This window comes from Panthera onca, chromosome B3 (assembly GCF_046562875.1).
Source record: "Panthera onca isolate mPanOnc1 chromosome B3, mPanOnc1 haplotype 2, whole genome shotgun sequence".
NCBI lineage: Eukaryota > Metazoa > Chordata > Mammalia > Carnivora > Felidae > Panthera > Panthera onca.
This window is the reverse complement of record NC_138344.1, coordinates 36,583,916-36,599,999: the sequence shown is the minus strand read 5'-3', so window position 1 is coordinate 36,599,999 and position 16,084 is coordinate 36,583,916. Positions and strand designations below refer to the sequence as shown.

The 16,084-nt window shown below is 50.8% G+C and overlaps 1 protein-coding gene across 3 annotated transcripts in view; it reads right to left on the bottom strand.

Moving 5' to 3' along the window:
- The window catches only part of ANP32A (acidic nuclear phosphoprotein 32 family member A), a 40,182-nt gene that overhangs the window by 21,107 nt on the left and 2,991 nt on the right, over window positions 1-16,084 (bottom strand). The window contains exon 1 of one of the 3 annotated variants that reach the window (XM_060618180.3): window positions 15,892-16,045. The exons of the other annotated variants lie outside the window; for them this stretch is intronic. Coding sequence (XP_060474163.1) covers window positions 15,892-15,978 — 87 coding nt within the window. The 5' untranslated portion in view covers window positions 15,979-16,045. Of the gene's footprint in view, window positions 1-15,891; window positions 16,046-16,084 lie in introns of those variants that run through there. 3 annotated transcript variants of the gene reach the window in all.

Here is a 16,084-nt window from a genome sequence, read left to right as displayed (position 1 = left end):
GAATTTGTGGAAGAAGGGAAGGAAAAGAAGAGGAAGCGGTGGCAGGAGAAAGGGGTGGCGAGAAGGATGCTGTCACATCCACCCTTACACACGCCTGGGACATTCTGCACCTAACTTGTGGCAGGGTGGTGGGTTTCACAGGCAGTGGAGGTCCGAACTGTTGGGACCACAGCAAAGGGGGTTAAGACCCAATGTGTGACCATAAGCCTGAGGTTTCCACTGCCCTTCCATAAAAGCGAACAGTGAAGGAGGCTTACTGAGGACTGTGCTCAGCTGACTGTTTCCAGGTAGAGACTGGCCCACACCACACACCTCCGGGAAATCTCCTGTGGCGGAATGTTCTGCTTACGAGCATCTGGGCTCATGAAGAGCATCACAGAAAATCTGGTTTAGTTCCAGGCTCTACCACTTAGGAACTGTGTGGCTTTCGTTGGGCAAGACTTCACTGAGACTCCATTTCCTCATCTGTGAAATGGGGAGAATCCCTACCAACCCCACACGTCTGAGGGACCAGATGAGGTAAACTGTGCAGTCCTGGACGGTATGAGGAGGAATTTTACACTCAAGTTTCTCACCCAAGACTTCACACTCCAGAGAGCAGAGATGAGATGTTATGTAGCTCTGACTCCCCCACGCTGCCTTGCACTTAGCTCTCAATTAATGTTTGCTGAACTGAAAAGCATTAAAAATAACCTGGGAAAACATTCTGCCATTTTTTTTCCTTCCTATTAAACTGCAGCACTTTGCCAGAAAGCTCCAGAACAGTCTCTCTTCACTGTAATCCTCCTGTTTGAGGGAAGAACCAACTGAGTCACACCAGGGCAGGGTGTTCAGAGGATAAACTGCCAGGCACGGGGACAGAAACAAGGCCCAGACCTCGGCAGAGGGCTCCTTGCTCTCTGCATCGCCCCGGCCTTTCTCAAACAGCCAGAGCTGATCCAGGTCGAGGCCACCAAGAGAAGGGACTGCAGACCTAGGACCAGGTCAGTGTCTCCTGGAAAAGCCCACAAAAGTCAGAGATACACACAATATACACAACGTGATGAAACCTTGCTCTAATCCAATCGCCTCGTTGTTCGGATGGGGAGACGGGTTGCCCGGACAGACAAAATAGCGAGTCCAAAGTGACTTCCGTTATTTTTTTTCTTTTTACTTTTTTGAAGAAGTTAACATTCATTCTCATGGTTTCAAAACCAAACAGCAGGGGCGACTGGGTGGCTCAGTCGACTAGGCGACCAGCTCTTGACTTCAGCTTGGGTCATGATCACACAGTTCATGGATTCGAGCCCCACATCAGGCTCTATGCTGCCAGGGTGGAGCCTGCTTGGGATTCTCTCTCTCTCTCTCTCTCTCTCTCTCTCTGCCCCTTCCCTGCTCATGTGCTCTCTTTCTCAAAATAAATACTTAAAAAAAAAAAAAAAAAAGCATAGGATAAGCAGTCAATTCTCCCTCCCATCCTGCCTAGTTAACCATCCCACCCATTAAGTATATCCTTCTAGAATTTGTTTACACATACACAAATTCAAAATCTTATTTTTCTCCCCTTTACCCAAAACTAGTGCATATTAGCATATTATATACTGATCTTTGCCTTTTTTTGTTTTCGTTTTCCATGAAGTTCATGTGACATAGTACACAAAAACCTTTCTTGTTTCTTATTTGCACCGTTTGGAATGTGCCATCATTTTTCTTCACCGGGCCCTTATTGATGAGTATTTGGGTCGCTTCCAATCCTTTTCTACATTAATGTTGCAATTCAGATAAACGGGTACGTATGTCATTTTGTGTTCATCCCACTTATTAACCAAAGAGCTGGAATCAGATCCTACTTCTGACCCACAGAGCAGCTGTCCTGGAGCCTCGGAGTTCTACAATGGAAAGGCTTCACCACTGCACCTGTGTGGACAAGTTACTTCCCCTCTGCTCGTTCAACAACGCTTAGAGCCTACCAAAAACGCCAAGATGGCACCGCACCAGGCACCAGGGACCCAATGATAAGGTGTCCTTGCCCTCTGCCCCCAGATTGGCCAGTCTGGAGGGAAAAGCAGAAGGGACTGTTAGGACACATGGGGGCAGTTCGGCGTGCCTTGAGGGCCATCTAACCTCAGGGGGCCAGTTTCCCTGTCTGGTAATGGGTGTCCACATGCATACCTTAGGGGTGTTCTTGAGGATCAAAAAAGTGTTGTTTGCCAAACACCGAGCTGGACACAAGGCTTGCAGTAGGTGCTCTGTAAGGGGGCAGCCTGACTCCTTTCCCAGAAGGGGTCCTGCCGATGGCCAGGCTGCAAGGGGTTCCAGGGAAAACACACCGCCAGGCCCGTTCCACAACCTCCTACGCTCTCTCCTTACTCGAGGTCAGAATACGCTGCTGTGCGGTTTTTGAGGCAGCACCTAAGCCCCTAATTGTCTTAGCCTACTTTTACCGGAAAAGAATTTGGTCTTCCCCCACTTCTCAGACCCTCTTTAGTACTCTGAGGCACCCTAGGTAGGCTTCTCATCTGTGCGCCCAGGCCCTCGTGGTCGAAGAATGTCAGAAACACGGAGACGTGCAAACAAGACTGGCACAGAAAGGCAAAGGAAGGCACGTGGAAAGCGGATTTTGCTGGGATTTCCCAGACGATGCAAAAAAATCACTTAAGGGGAAAAATCCGAAGGAGGGGTGCCTGGGCAGCTCAGTTGGTTAAGTGTCCGACTTCGGATCAGGTCGTGATCTCACAGTTCGTGAGTTCGAGACCTGTGTCCGGCTCTGTGGAGCCTGCCTGGGATATTCTCTCTTTCCCTCTCTCTCTGCCCTTGGCCTGCACGCTCTCTCTCTCTCTCTCAAAATAAATAAATAAACTGAAAAAAAATCCATGGGAGAAAAATCACTGAACCTCACATTTACTTCATTCACTTTGATGTGTTCCATATCACAATAAAATATATATTTTAAAAAAAAAATTTTTTTTTTTTAATGTTTTTTTTGAGACAGAGACAGAGCATGAAAGGGGCAGGGTCAGAGAGAGAGAGGGAGACACAGAATCCAAAGCAGGCTCCAGGCTCTGAGCTGTCAGCACAGAGCCCGACGCGGGGCTTGAACTCACGGACCGTGAGATCATGACCTGAGCCAAAGTCGGACGCTTAACCGACTGAGCCACCCAGGCGCCCCTAAAATATATATATTTTAAACCAGATATGTTGGCATCATATGTCCATCCTCCTAGGGAAGACAAATGCAGCAAATTTTATAGAAAAGAGAAAGAAATGAAAGTCAGGAATCTAGAGCATTCTCATATTATCAGCAGCCTCAAAGTGGCTGGGAAGATGGGGGAAATCACAGTTAAGATTTGAGGCTATGTGCACAGCTCTGAAGTCAATGACCTGGCTTTGTACCCAAGCACAGCTCCTCAGTAAGATGTGACCTTGAGCTAGTTGCTAAACTAGCTTTCTGAGCCTCAGCTCCCTCATCTGTTAAAGTGGGAATAATCCCACTCAGCTTGTAGCATTTTTTTATACAGATTAAATAAGAACAAATATGGTATCTGGCACACAGCTACTCAACGGTTAAAAGCAAACAAAACACATAAAAAGATACTACATTTTTCTCAATATTTAGTAAAAGGATGAAAACCTAGCTCCTCCTTTTCAGAAGCCCAAACCAGAACAGTGGTCATCAAATTTATCCAGCCCCCCTAATACTGGGAAGCCGTTTCCCTAAACAGGCTAATTAATGAAGTCTTACTTCACCAAAAGCTCCTTTCAAATTCACGCAGGACACCTTCTTCTAGATGAAAACTATCAGCCAATTAAGGCTCTTCCTGGTCCTTGGGAGAAGACATGGGTCAGGGCTGGTTCTCTGACCTGATTTTACAGTGTGTTTCTCCCTGAAAGTAAGCCTGGGGGGAGTGGGGGCGGGGGGCTCTGAGTCCTGCCTCACCATCTTGGGTCAGAGGTAAGGGCAGGGTCTCCCTAGCCCACCCAAAGGCACCTGGCCCCTCAAACCAGGGTGGGAGGGCTAGATGGAATCCAAAACGTAGCAATGGGACCTTCCAAGAAATCCTGCCATTTCAGAAAGAACACGAAAAATCCCACTTAGAGGTGCCAGGGTGGCTCAGTGGGTTAAGCGTTCAACTTCGGCTCAGGTCATGGTCTCGCGGTCTGTGGGTTCGAGCCCCATGTCCGGCTCTATGCTGACAGCTCAGAGCCCAGAGCCTGCTTCAGATTCTGTGTCTCCCTCTCTCTCTGTTCCTCCCCCACTCGCACTGTATCTCTCAAAAATGAATAAATGTTAAAAAAGAAAGAGAGAAAGAGAAAGAGAGAAAGAAAGAAAGAAAGAAAGAAAGCAAGCAAGCAAGCAAGCAGGGAGAGACCAACACCAGGTGGTCAGCCCTTGCCCAGAGGACTCACTAGCGGTTACAAGATGTGTTTAAACTTTGTGCCCCCCACCCTCTGACTCACACAGCCATAAATGAGAAAATAAATCTGCTATTGTTAGTAAACGCAAATTTGCAAGTACAGATCTTTCAAAGCCGGAGCCTTAAGAAAATAATAAGACCTTCTGGGATGAAAAGGCGGGGTGGGGGGGGGGGGTCAGCTGGCCTGGGGAAATGACTAACGCTGGTGTGAGCAGAGTACTGGCCACTTATGTTTTGTCCCACTCTTCTATCACATCATCTTTCCTACTTATCACCTCACGAATCTGCACCTTAACCTCGCTGGGCCTCGACTTGCTCGTCAGCAGGATGATTCGTAGGTACTCTGAGATCAGATACTTTAGGTTCTGGTTCACGGGGGCCAGATGTCCAGTGTAGGTTACCGAGTGATTGCTCAAATGCCACCTCATCAGAGAGGCCCTCCGGGATCACACACCCCCTTTAGCACAGCTCTGTCTTCTCGGGGCTTAGCACACAGGCATCGTGACTCTTTACCGACCACCTCCCTCAATGGAATGGGAGCACCGCACGGGCAGCGCAGATGAGAAGTTTGTCTAGTTCACTGCTGCATCATGCAGAATGCCTACCCAGTGCACAGTGGTCATTCAATCAATATGTGAAATTGATGCATTGAATGACCCCTCCACAGTATTTGCTATCTGCAGAAATCACCCTCATAACTCTGGTGAACATCAGACGCTAGCCGGCCAAGTGCTGTTTATCACCAGAGACATCTGTGGCCGTCATAAGCCTCCCAGGGCTACTAACGAAGCATCTGCCCGAGACGAGTCTGGTTTGCCAGTACAGTGGGCACCTTGCAGACCAGGATCCCGACCTTGCTGGAGTCTATGGCCCCTGGTCAAACTCACAGATGCATTTGCACTTCCACTTTAGACACTCCCCTGTGGCCACTCCTGGCAGTGACCACACTGGCCGCTGGGACTGAGGGAAGGTTCCCAAGTGCCTACAGAGGCCAAATGCCTGCCCTGAACCACGTACTCCTTCACTGTTAAGAGGAGAGCATTCCACTTCTGCTGCCACGACCGCAGCTCCTCCACCTCCACCCAGAACAGCAGCCCTAGAGGGAGGGCCCTGCTCTGGGAGAAGCCTCCCGAGACTCACAGAGCACACCTAAAAGGACAGACACACCAGCTCTACACAGGCACATCTGCAACAGAGCCGCAAACTAGACGGGGGCTAGGAGCACAGCCACTCATCATGGCGGCAGGCCAACCTCTGCAGAGAGGATTCTCCAAGCCTTCCAGACAAAGCTGAGGAGCTGTACCAAAGTGCATGCCTGCCCACCCTTCCCAGGCTGCACCCAGGGTGCACCCGAATCTCCGTAGGGAAAAGGAGACAGGCAGAAATGGCAGGAACGCCCCGGGTGACTGTGATGGCCAATTCCCGGCCCTCCATATGGAATAGGCCCCTGTGCCAGAACAGACAGATCCTTCCCACAGGCAGCTAGGCGGGAGGCTGGAGACACATGACATCATCACAGAGCCTTCCTGGGGCCCCCAGCTGCAGGGGAGCTGCCCCGGTCTCTGCAAACCCTCAGGTCTCTGCAAACCCTCAACGCCACCCTCAGGCAGGGGGAATAAAGAGACACGAACCTGACCCCACAGAGAGCTGAGCCACAGTGGACGTGAGGTGCCATGGAAATTAGCGCAGAGGAGAGCACAGCTGGAAGTCCTGGGGACTTCTGCATCTTGACATCACCTGGGAGGAGGGACATGAATCGCACCCTTTCGTCCGGGTCAGTAGAGGAAGACTTCCTGGAGGAGGCCCATCGGGAGCTGTCTGAACGAAAAAGGCCTGACTGAGGCACACCTGGGGTCCTGCAGCCAGGAGGGGAGTTGAGAGGCAGGAGGGCCTGCAGACAGAGCAAGTGCTCCAGAAAAGAGAAGCCAGGCAGAGAGCCCAGTCACCCCTACTCCACAGGGAGAGGGAGGCCCTGGGGCAGGGGTGTCTGCAGCTCGCAAGCAAGCAAGCAAGCATTCGGGCTGTCTCTTGCCCGGGGCTCCTCCAGCCCCCTCCCGCCTGCTTGAGCAGCTCCAGGGGAGGCCTCCTTCTGGGACAGGCAAAGGCAGCTCTCCCCAAAATTGCTCCGGCCACACACAGGCTCAGACACCTCAGAGCAAGGGCCTTCTTCAGACAGGCTGCCCCCTCCCCAACCCGGTTCAAACACTCCTTCAAGCCTGGGCTGGTTAGAATCCACTAGCCTTCAGGGGCTATCCGCGACCCACACCCGGCACAAACATTTCTTTCGGTCCTGACAACAAGCCGGCGTTATTGTCAGTCACCATTTTACAGACGAGGTAGCTGAGGCTCAAACCTGCTGGGTGGGCTCTAACAGTGGAGTCAGCGGCTCGGGCCCTGCCCGAGACACCCGACTGCTTGGCCCTGGGGTCCCGTCCTCCTTACATAAAGGTCCCCTGGAGATCAAGGAAGGGCCAAGTGCAGTCTTGCTCAAGAAACCTCACTCGACAGACACTCCAGTAGCAGCCCCGTGAGGTCCAGGTTCACGTGCGAGTGTGATGAGCCGGAACGTAGGCCCGTGAGGGGGCCAGGCCAAGGACCAGAGCCCGGCACCCCGGCGGCGGGGGGGATTCTGGACCCCTCTTTCCCCTTCCCTGTTTTCCTTCCTCCATTTTCCTCGTCTTCTACCTCCACTTACTTTACTTCCTCCTACCTGCTGTGGAGTTCTGCACCCTGCCTCAATGTGGCGGTTCCCAACTGTGCCTTAGAGCCCCCTTTAGAGCAGTCTAAAAATACACTGACTGGGCACCACCCTCGGAGACTGATTCTGTAGCTGGGTAGAGCCTGGGAATTTCTTAAAATGCTCCCCTGGTGGTTCTGATACACAGCTGGGGTTGAAATCTGCCTTTCTAGCCACATGCATTCTTTCCCCTGTCCGTGCTCTATCTCCCCAACCCCACCACAGAAACCATAATTCCACTGGTCTGCAACCCACTCCCCACCCAGCTCGTGAACCACCCCCCTCCCCCGCCCCCCTTCCCCCAATCCAGAACATAGGAACTGCATTCACTAAATTCAAGCTGCTACCCAGATACTTACGTGGCATTCACAGAACTCCCTGCATCATTCTGGATGCTGGGCACACAGGCCGTGTCAGTGAAAGTGGGCTCCCCTCACCCTCCCTTCACAGCCACGCCATTTGGGCCTGCTGGGGAGGCCAGCAGCTACAGAAAAGTTGGTTACATAATGGGGGATGAGGGCCTCCACGGGATGCATGCTCCTGAAGAAATCTGTAATCCTTTTAAATTTACTATTACAGGTTCTTGCTTCAACCCGCCCCCTACGCGCGCGCGCACACATGCACACACAAGCGCACACACACGCACACTCTCTCTCTCTTCCTCTCTCACCACCACCCCCCCACCCCCGACTTCTGAGGGACGCAGCAGAATCCAGTGACCTGGCCCTTCTGGACACTTCTGACGGCAGAGTCCCAGCACAATGTTGCTCACGGAGACACCACAGGCCTTTCTCGTCCAGACTTCACTCTGGCCCTCCATTCCTGTTCTTCCAGCCCGCAGCAGAACCCTGCCTTTTCCTTATTCCCAGCCGGAGGACAACTAGGGGGGAAAGCCTCCTCACTCCCACTCTGCTAATGGAATCCTCTCACCTCAGACATGTCTGAGCCTCACAAGACATCTGCAGAACAGCCCAGGGGGTTGCCTTCGCCGGACCCTACGGGATGGCCTGAGAGGACTCTGGTGGGTCTGTGCACACGGCCTAAGCAGACAGCACCTACTAACACAGAGCAACGGATGCTTCCTCTGCTGGGGATCTCAGGCAGAACCCTGCACCTTCCCTGTTTGTCAAAGAAGGGTAAAGAATGCTCTTCACCCCTAACCCATCACACACCAGGGCTGGGAAGTTCCGAGTAAGGAAAGAGTGCTTGGTAAGGTACAGGCATTTCTTGTATGGCATGAACTTTCGTGACCAAATTAAAAATAAAATAAGCCACAGAGTAGAGCAGTAGTCTCCTAACGCAATCCACTGACATGCAGGAAGGAACTATTTGGACCTTGAAAAATACTTTTGTGTTTTATTAGTTTTTTGGTGTTCTGCTTTGCTGTGTGTGAATAATCCACTAAACTAAAAGGCAGACAAACTAGGGCTGAGGTTCAGATGTAAAAACCGGAAAAATCGGAGAAGCACAGGGCGCTAAGAAAGTGTGAATCACCCACTCAGAGGAAGAGCTCACACTCACCCAGGGGAGAGCTGGAGGGGAGGGGGTTGGTGGGCAAAAAACCCTACATTGTTTCTGATGCTTTGTTTCAGGGGCTTGTGCTTGGCTTTCCAGAAGGCGATGAAAATGACAAGAACACGCAAGGACCCTGGTTTCTTCATTCACCTTCATTTCTAGAATGCCCACCATGTGCCGAGTGCGGTGCTGCGCTCCGAGAGCACACAGTGATGTGTACCAAAAGCAGGGCCTTTAAATCATGCGGCTACACAGGGGGACAGAGATGCTAATTAAAACACTCACATTCGGGAATGTATAATTACCAACTGAAGCACTGTGAAGGAAATTTCTGTAAGAGTTTCATAACAAAAGAACCAGACCCAGGGCTGAGGAGGGTGGAGGGTGAGGGAGCTGGTGGAGACAATTAGATGCGAAGTCGGTGATGGTGGCTGTTATGGCCTGGAGTAGATATGCAGGAATAAAGGCGGTGAGTGAGGCCAGCGCCGTGGCAAGGCGGTGAGGGAAACGATGAGGGCAACCAGTGGCCAGTCCCTGCAGAATCTTCTCCTAAGAACACCACGTATTTGAAGCGCGGCGACACAATTACATCCGCGTTTCGGCGAGAGCATGCTGGCTCAAGTCTGAAGCGTGGCTCGAGGGGGCTGTTGATGCAGGGACATCAGCTGGCAGGGAGTAGAGGATGGTATTGCGAATAGACAGGACTCGTAACGGATAGAAGGTCGCGGCACATCCAGGGGAGGACGGAGGTTACAGAGGTCATGGGTTCTTTCTTGGGCATTTGCTTGTGGGGTGATTTGGGGACACTCAGGTGGAGACATCGGGTGGGTCCCGAGCTTAGCCAGGAGTCCAGGGCGGGGACGCACACATCAGTCACAGAGCGAGCACGGTCCTTTCAGCTGTCGGTGCGGGAGGACACCACATGGTGTGGAGGGAATGCAGACCGAGAGGGCCCAAGACCCGACCGGGCAAAATGCTTCGTGGCCACAGAGAGGAGGGCAAGGGACACTAGAAACGAGGAGTGACCAGAGCGGTAGGAGACATATTGGAGAAAGGGAGCGCGGGAGGGAACACGTTTCATGAAGGTCAAGGGTGCAAATGCTGCTGAGGAGTGATGTAGAAGACGACAGTGAAGTCTCTTTAGAGCTGTTTAGGAAGCAAAGCAGACGGAGGAGGGTTGAGGTGTGAGAGAAGTGAGGGAATGGAGAAGGTGGTTCTAGACAACTCAGGAAGTCTGACTGTAAATGGGAAGACAGAGCTAGGCAGCAGCCACGGTGACACAGAATCAAGTGAGGTTTTCTGCTGGCTGGAAGATGGGAGAAACACCACAAGCTTGAAAAGGTCCGAAGGAGAGGAGCGGCTTAGGTGCCCAGGGCCAAACACCGAGGACACCTGAGCTGGGCACAGATTCCGGCTAGGCATTTCTTAGGAAACCAGGCGTCACTTTTCCATGAAGAAGGCGGGGGTGGCCAGCAAGGGGGCAGGCTGGGAGGGCGGTGAGGAACAGTGCCGTCGCCCCGTCCGGGGGAGAGAGAGAGTGGTGACCTTACCCTCTGCACAGACTACCTGGGACCCATGGCTGGAGCTGCTCCGTGATGGTTGGATGTTCAGCTATACTCACATCCAGAAGCCACGCGTTTACTACTGAATTGCTTGCTCGTGGGGAAAAGACTTCTGCCAAGTTAAGAATCTCTAGCTTCTAACCTCTTTTCTCACTGAAACGAACGTTACTTTTTTATATAATGTGTGTTGTTAATGTATGGGCTTTTTTTGTTTTGTTTTTTGGTTTTTTTTAAAGCGAATGCCAACTATGCGGTTCCAGTGGGACAGAGCATAATACCAATGACAGTTCTGGTTTCCTGAGTGCTTACCGTGGGGTAGATACTATCACATCGTCACGTTACAGAGACAAAAGGAGGGAGGCGCTGTGAGGTGAAGGGGCTTGCCCAAGTGCCATGGCTGGAAGTAGGGGAGACAGGATGCACCCCCCCAGGCAGGCTGGGTGGGAGCAGAAGCCAAAGGCACCCTCCTCACCCTCTCTCCTCCACGCTGGAAAACGTGGAAACCAGGCCCCAGGCAACCTGCACAGTGTGTGGCACCTGAAGGATGGAAGGCACTGGGTGGTGAGCGTGGAGAGAAGGGGGTGGAGGAACAGGCTTGGCTGAGGGCCACTGGCACAACCAGGAACCTTGGAAGGCATCCACTTGGGGGTAGGAATTTAGGATAAGGATTCCTTAATGCCATGAGAAGGTTTGGGGTGGGAAAGAGCTAGAACTAAGGAGAGAGTGTGCAGTTGGAGAACACGGGACCCAGGGACAAGCGGTTTTTGTTTTTGTTTTTTTTTTTTAGTTTTATTTATTTTGAGAGAGAGAGAGAGTCCAAGCAGGGGAGGGGGTGGGGGTAAAGAGGAGGATCTGAAGCAGGCTCTGTGCTGACAGCAGAGTCCGACGCGGAGCTCGGACTCACTGAGACCATGACCTGAGCCGAAGTCAGACATTAAAGGACTGGGCCACCCAGGCGCCCCTCGAGCTGGCTTAAAAGCTGGAGAAATCACTATTGACCCTCAACGGAGGGAGTTCACAAAGCTACACATGGCATTCCCTCATCCCCCCAAATCAAACCACCAAATATTTGAGTGCGAAGGAAGCTCAATACTCATCTTTTAACGTCTTTCAAACAATAACAACTGACGCGATCAATTAATGGGTCAAAGCCAGCACACTTTTTTTAATGAACAGAAATGTTTTACATGTAGTAAGGAAGCGTCTTGTCATTTGTTGGTAGAACATATGCACGTATATACCTACCGGGTAGTGGTGCAAAACATATCTGTACTGTTAGGATCAAGAAGTTTGAAAGCCACCAATCCAATTCAATACTCCCATTTTAGAGTGAAGGAGACAGAGAGGCCCCAAGAAGCCCAGCAACTTGTCCAAGTTAGTTAATAATAGCAAAACTGAGAACAGCACACAAGTCTTTAATAGCCCTCCGCTAATTTGCTCACCAAACCGGAATCTCCAAACGCAAATATCTCTGGGAAAGACAGCCTTGACTTTAATCCACATTAGGGTAAGTGATAGTGGAGGAGTAAGCTGATCTTTTAGATCTGCTGCCTAGGGCAAGTTCTGGTAGAGAAGATAGATGAGCGTCCCAGGGCAGCCGTGGGGCTAAAACAAAATAAATGCGAGTGGATACATGGGGGTTGCAGGGTGTGGCTCGCTGGGCACAAGACAGGGACTAGTGTGGGAGGGCAAAGATATTTTATCTTGTTTACAGTTTTTGTATGAACAAATATCATCAGGACAACTGGTTCTATGGAAGGAGGCTGTTTCCACGTCCGGGCAGGTGGCCCAGGGCCACGGGTGCTTGGCTCATCTTGTTTCAACAAATTTTATTAAATGACAAGTTCTGAGTAACAGGTGCCTTCGCAATTCTCCATCCCTGCCCAACTCCATCTCTTTAATGAAAACATCACTGTTGGGTATTTATCATGTGTACAATTGTATTTCAATGTAACGTAAGATTCTAAGATTCAAAGTCGGGTCCCTTTTTCTCTGTATTCGTGGGAGGAAAGCGGTGGTGATGCGGAATGGGTGAATGGGTGGAGCACACTTCCCCAGGAGCCGAGACAACTAGCTAGGGCAGCGGGTGGGCAGGTCAAAATGGGGTGGGGAGACACGGCAGTACACATCTGTGAGGGAGTGGCCGCCTCTGGACAGCAGAGTAATGAGCCTCCTTTTCGTCTCAGAACTCAGGCCAAACAACTGGGCCAACCAAGCTCATGTGACCAGGGCTCCTCACCACTCAGCAACAAGCTCTGTGCTCCCCTCCCAGGCGGAGACACCAAGGTAGAGGGGGCAGGCACAGGGGGGAGGAGTCGCCTGATGAGTAGCCGATACGATATCCATAACGGGTCACTAACAGTCCCCGAGTTTTTTATTTCAACGTGGGATCATTCATTCGGATGGAGGCTCTGGGATGGCCAGCCCCCAAAGCTCAGTTAGGTGCCTGTATTACAAATAAAAAGGATTGTGTAAGTCTAGCGTAAGTCACCTTGAAAGGCTGGTGGTGCAAAAGCGGCCAAGACAGGGACCTGGGTCTGCAGTCCGCTGTCCTTAAAGCATACGCCAAAGTTGTGGGGACTGAGATTCCTCCCCTTGGATTTATCTCCTCCTCCCCTCAGCCTGGCCAGTCTTACTCCTGCTCCCTCTGCTCATTAGCTCGGGCACAAGTGGCTAGAGGTAGGAAGAAGGCTCTGAAACTCAAAGCCACTTTGTTGAGGGTGTGTTCCCCAGGAAACATGCATGGGGGAGGGGAGCAGCAGGGCAGGACCAGAGATTTCAGGATTATCTGTGGCTTTCAATGATCTGTGTTCTGAGGGTCTGATGTCAGCCATGGAGGACACAGCTGCTGCACCTTCTGCAGGCCTCAAAGCTCCGAGAAGACATTTGAAATTGAAGAGTAACCACAGAACTACAAGATACACAACACCCTTTTGAAATACGGAGTATGCAAGCTGAAGAATTTTAGTTGGTTACACAGAAGAACTTCTAGATAGAAGGGGCACTCAATTCTGAACTGGTAATGAGGACAATTTCTCTTCTGATGGAGGTTCTTGGATCAAAGCCAATTTCCACTAGGCATCAACTAGATAAAGGGCACACACAAAAGAACTTGGAAGCACTCCTAGAGCACCACCCAAATGAATGGTCTGCCACATGCTTAATAAAAAATTTAAGAATTAAAAACAATAAAATAAAAAAATCCAGATCCCAGCCCTCTCTTCCCCCAACTAAGAAAGGGATCACCAAGCTTTCTCTGTAAAGGGCCAAGTAGTAAACTTTACCTAGAGGCAAAACTAACAATACAACACAGGCACTTTTATAATGACAGAAAACAAATTTCCACAATTCTTTTATTGATGAAACTTAAGATCTGTAATAAATACAACTCGGGGGTCAGGGTAATGATGGTCTAACGAGACAAGTGGAATTCTTTTGGTGGGGGGGGGATAACATTTCACATAATTGGAATTCAAAGTTAAGCGTTCCACATCATCAAATTGATTGCAGTATTTCTACGTACAGATTATTCTTAGCTCATGATACCAAAACAGGCAGCTGACCCTGAATTTGACAGCACTTGTGCTAAACCAACATCTAGGGGTGCCAGGAATCTGCATTTTACATGCTCCCTAGGTGATTCTGATGATGGATGGGCCATGTTTGGGACGTGATGGGCTAGACAACTCTCAAAGCCCCTAATTTCCAACCAAAGAGGCCTCTGGTTTTACAGTAGGAGGAGAACCCAACTCTGTTGCATACCGGGACCACCCTCACAACATGGAGGATGTCACACAGCTTTGCCTACCCTTAATTAGTCGTTAGGAGAGTTCAGTGAGATGATCCATGAATTGTTACTAGTATACCACATCTTAGGTAAGAGGACATGCCAATTCTCTTCAGTTTTTTGGATGCAGATGGTGACAAATAAAACCAGAAAATGCATTCCATGCAGGATCCCATACAAACCACTGCCTAAGAGTCTTCTGATTACTAAAATGTGTACCCCAACATCTAAAAGGACAGACTTATTTCAGCGTCAACAGATGTGATGTTCTAAACCAAACTCGGAAAGTGTATGGCTTCCCTCCTTAAAATGACAATTCAGAGCCCCCCGGTCCTGACCACCCACCTCAGTATCTTCAAGCAGGAGGCCGTCCAGGGTTCATTTCAATACCTTAAATGACAGGAAACTCAATCTCTCATGAGGTGGCACTATTTTAAAGCCAGAGAAGAAAAAGCTCTCCCCTTAGTGTCTGATCAAAAAAAAATAAAAAGGTGCTTCAGGAGATGGAACAGAGAGTAAGATGATGAGTATGCAGACTGGCTGTGATAAGCTCTCTATGCCTCAATTTCCCTGTGTGTAATATGAGGATAATAACAGTACCTACACCTCACAGTGCTGCTGTGGGGACTAGATTAATTGATCTGTATAATCCACTTAGAATTGTGCCAGGCACAGCATGGTGCTGTGTAAGCACTCGCTATTATTATTGTTGTCGTGGTGGTTGTTGTTGTCCAGAACTGCAGAGAAGCTCAGAGTTGTGCTCTATTATCTCTCCAAGACCAACACTATTGCATATTGGGCACCTGACGGCCAGAACAAGCCAGTTTTGTCACTTACTCATTAGACCAGCTCACTAGTCCCCTTTCAAAGATGAGGAAATGAAGGTTTAAAGAGGAGGTTAGGTTACCTGCCCAAGATCACAGGGACAGGTTAACTTACCCTACCTCTTTTTGGCCAGAAGAATTCAAACGCAGAGGTCTGTGCAGCTCCAAAACCCACCTTCACTATGGAGTCCCCAGACTCAAAACTACCAGCAGCAGGCAGCAATCCAGGAACAAAACATCACTGACCATGACCATCCGGAGCCCCAGCTCAATTTTCTGCCTGTGGATCCTTGGTTGGCTTGCATAAACTGGAGTTAATATCAGGCTACATGAACCCAATTAGGCAGTAGTCTGGAAAACATCATGCGACGTATTCCAAAGGTCAAAGTTAAACCTGGCTTCCTGGGCAGCCTTTGCCAGGCACTGCCATCAAAGCTAGTCTCATGCAGACACCAGAGTTTAACCAGAGAGGTGCTTAACCAGCACTGACATCGGCTTTTAAAAAGTCCCGGAGAGAAGCCAGAGACGTGACGCAGAAAGGCGGTCGGCAGAAAGACATCGCTTACTTTTTAAAAAAGCTAACCTTATTCCCTTCTCTTTTCGGTTTAGGGTTACTACCGTGAACTGCCTTCCCCAGGGCAAAAATAAAAGGGGGAGGGGCAGTGGAAAACTGGGGTGGAGGGGGGCCTCCCCTCGCAGACTGCAGGGCGCTGTAACACCCACCTGAAACACGGGGCGCGACCTACCTTCCCGGAGAGCCCAGCCCCGGAGGGCGTTTCCCCAACACATCGACAACTCGTCCCTCCCGGGTAAGCGGCTGCTGTCCTTGGCTCCAGTCAGGGCCGCTGGAGTCGCGCGCGCCCCCCTCCCGAAAAAGAAACCTCATGTTTAATTTCTCCCCCGACCCGCCTATCAGTTTCTCCGAAAGAGCCAACACCCGGGCGACCAGTACGTCTTTAGGGCCACATTTAACTACGTCTGAAAACGCCAGCAGGAGGAAGGGCGAAACACTGGAAAGAAGAGGGGGTGGGGGAGGTAGGGAGAGCGATGGGGGGTGGGGGGGAGCACTTGCGGGGAGGATCGTCGCCCTCCCTGGGCGACCGCCGCCGCGACGCTCCAGCCAAGCCTCAGGCCGTTGTCTCGGGGAAGAAAACCCCATCGGGGCCCACAGCACGACCGGGGGTCCCCGGAGCCGACTTCCCCTGCTGCCTCCACGTCCGGGGCCGTCGGGGCGATGGCGCAAGACTCCGCACACCACCCCCACC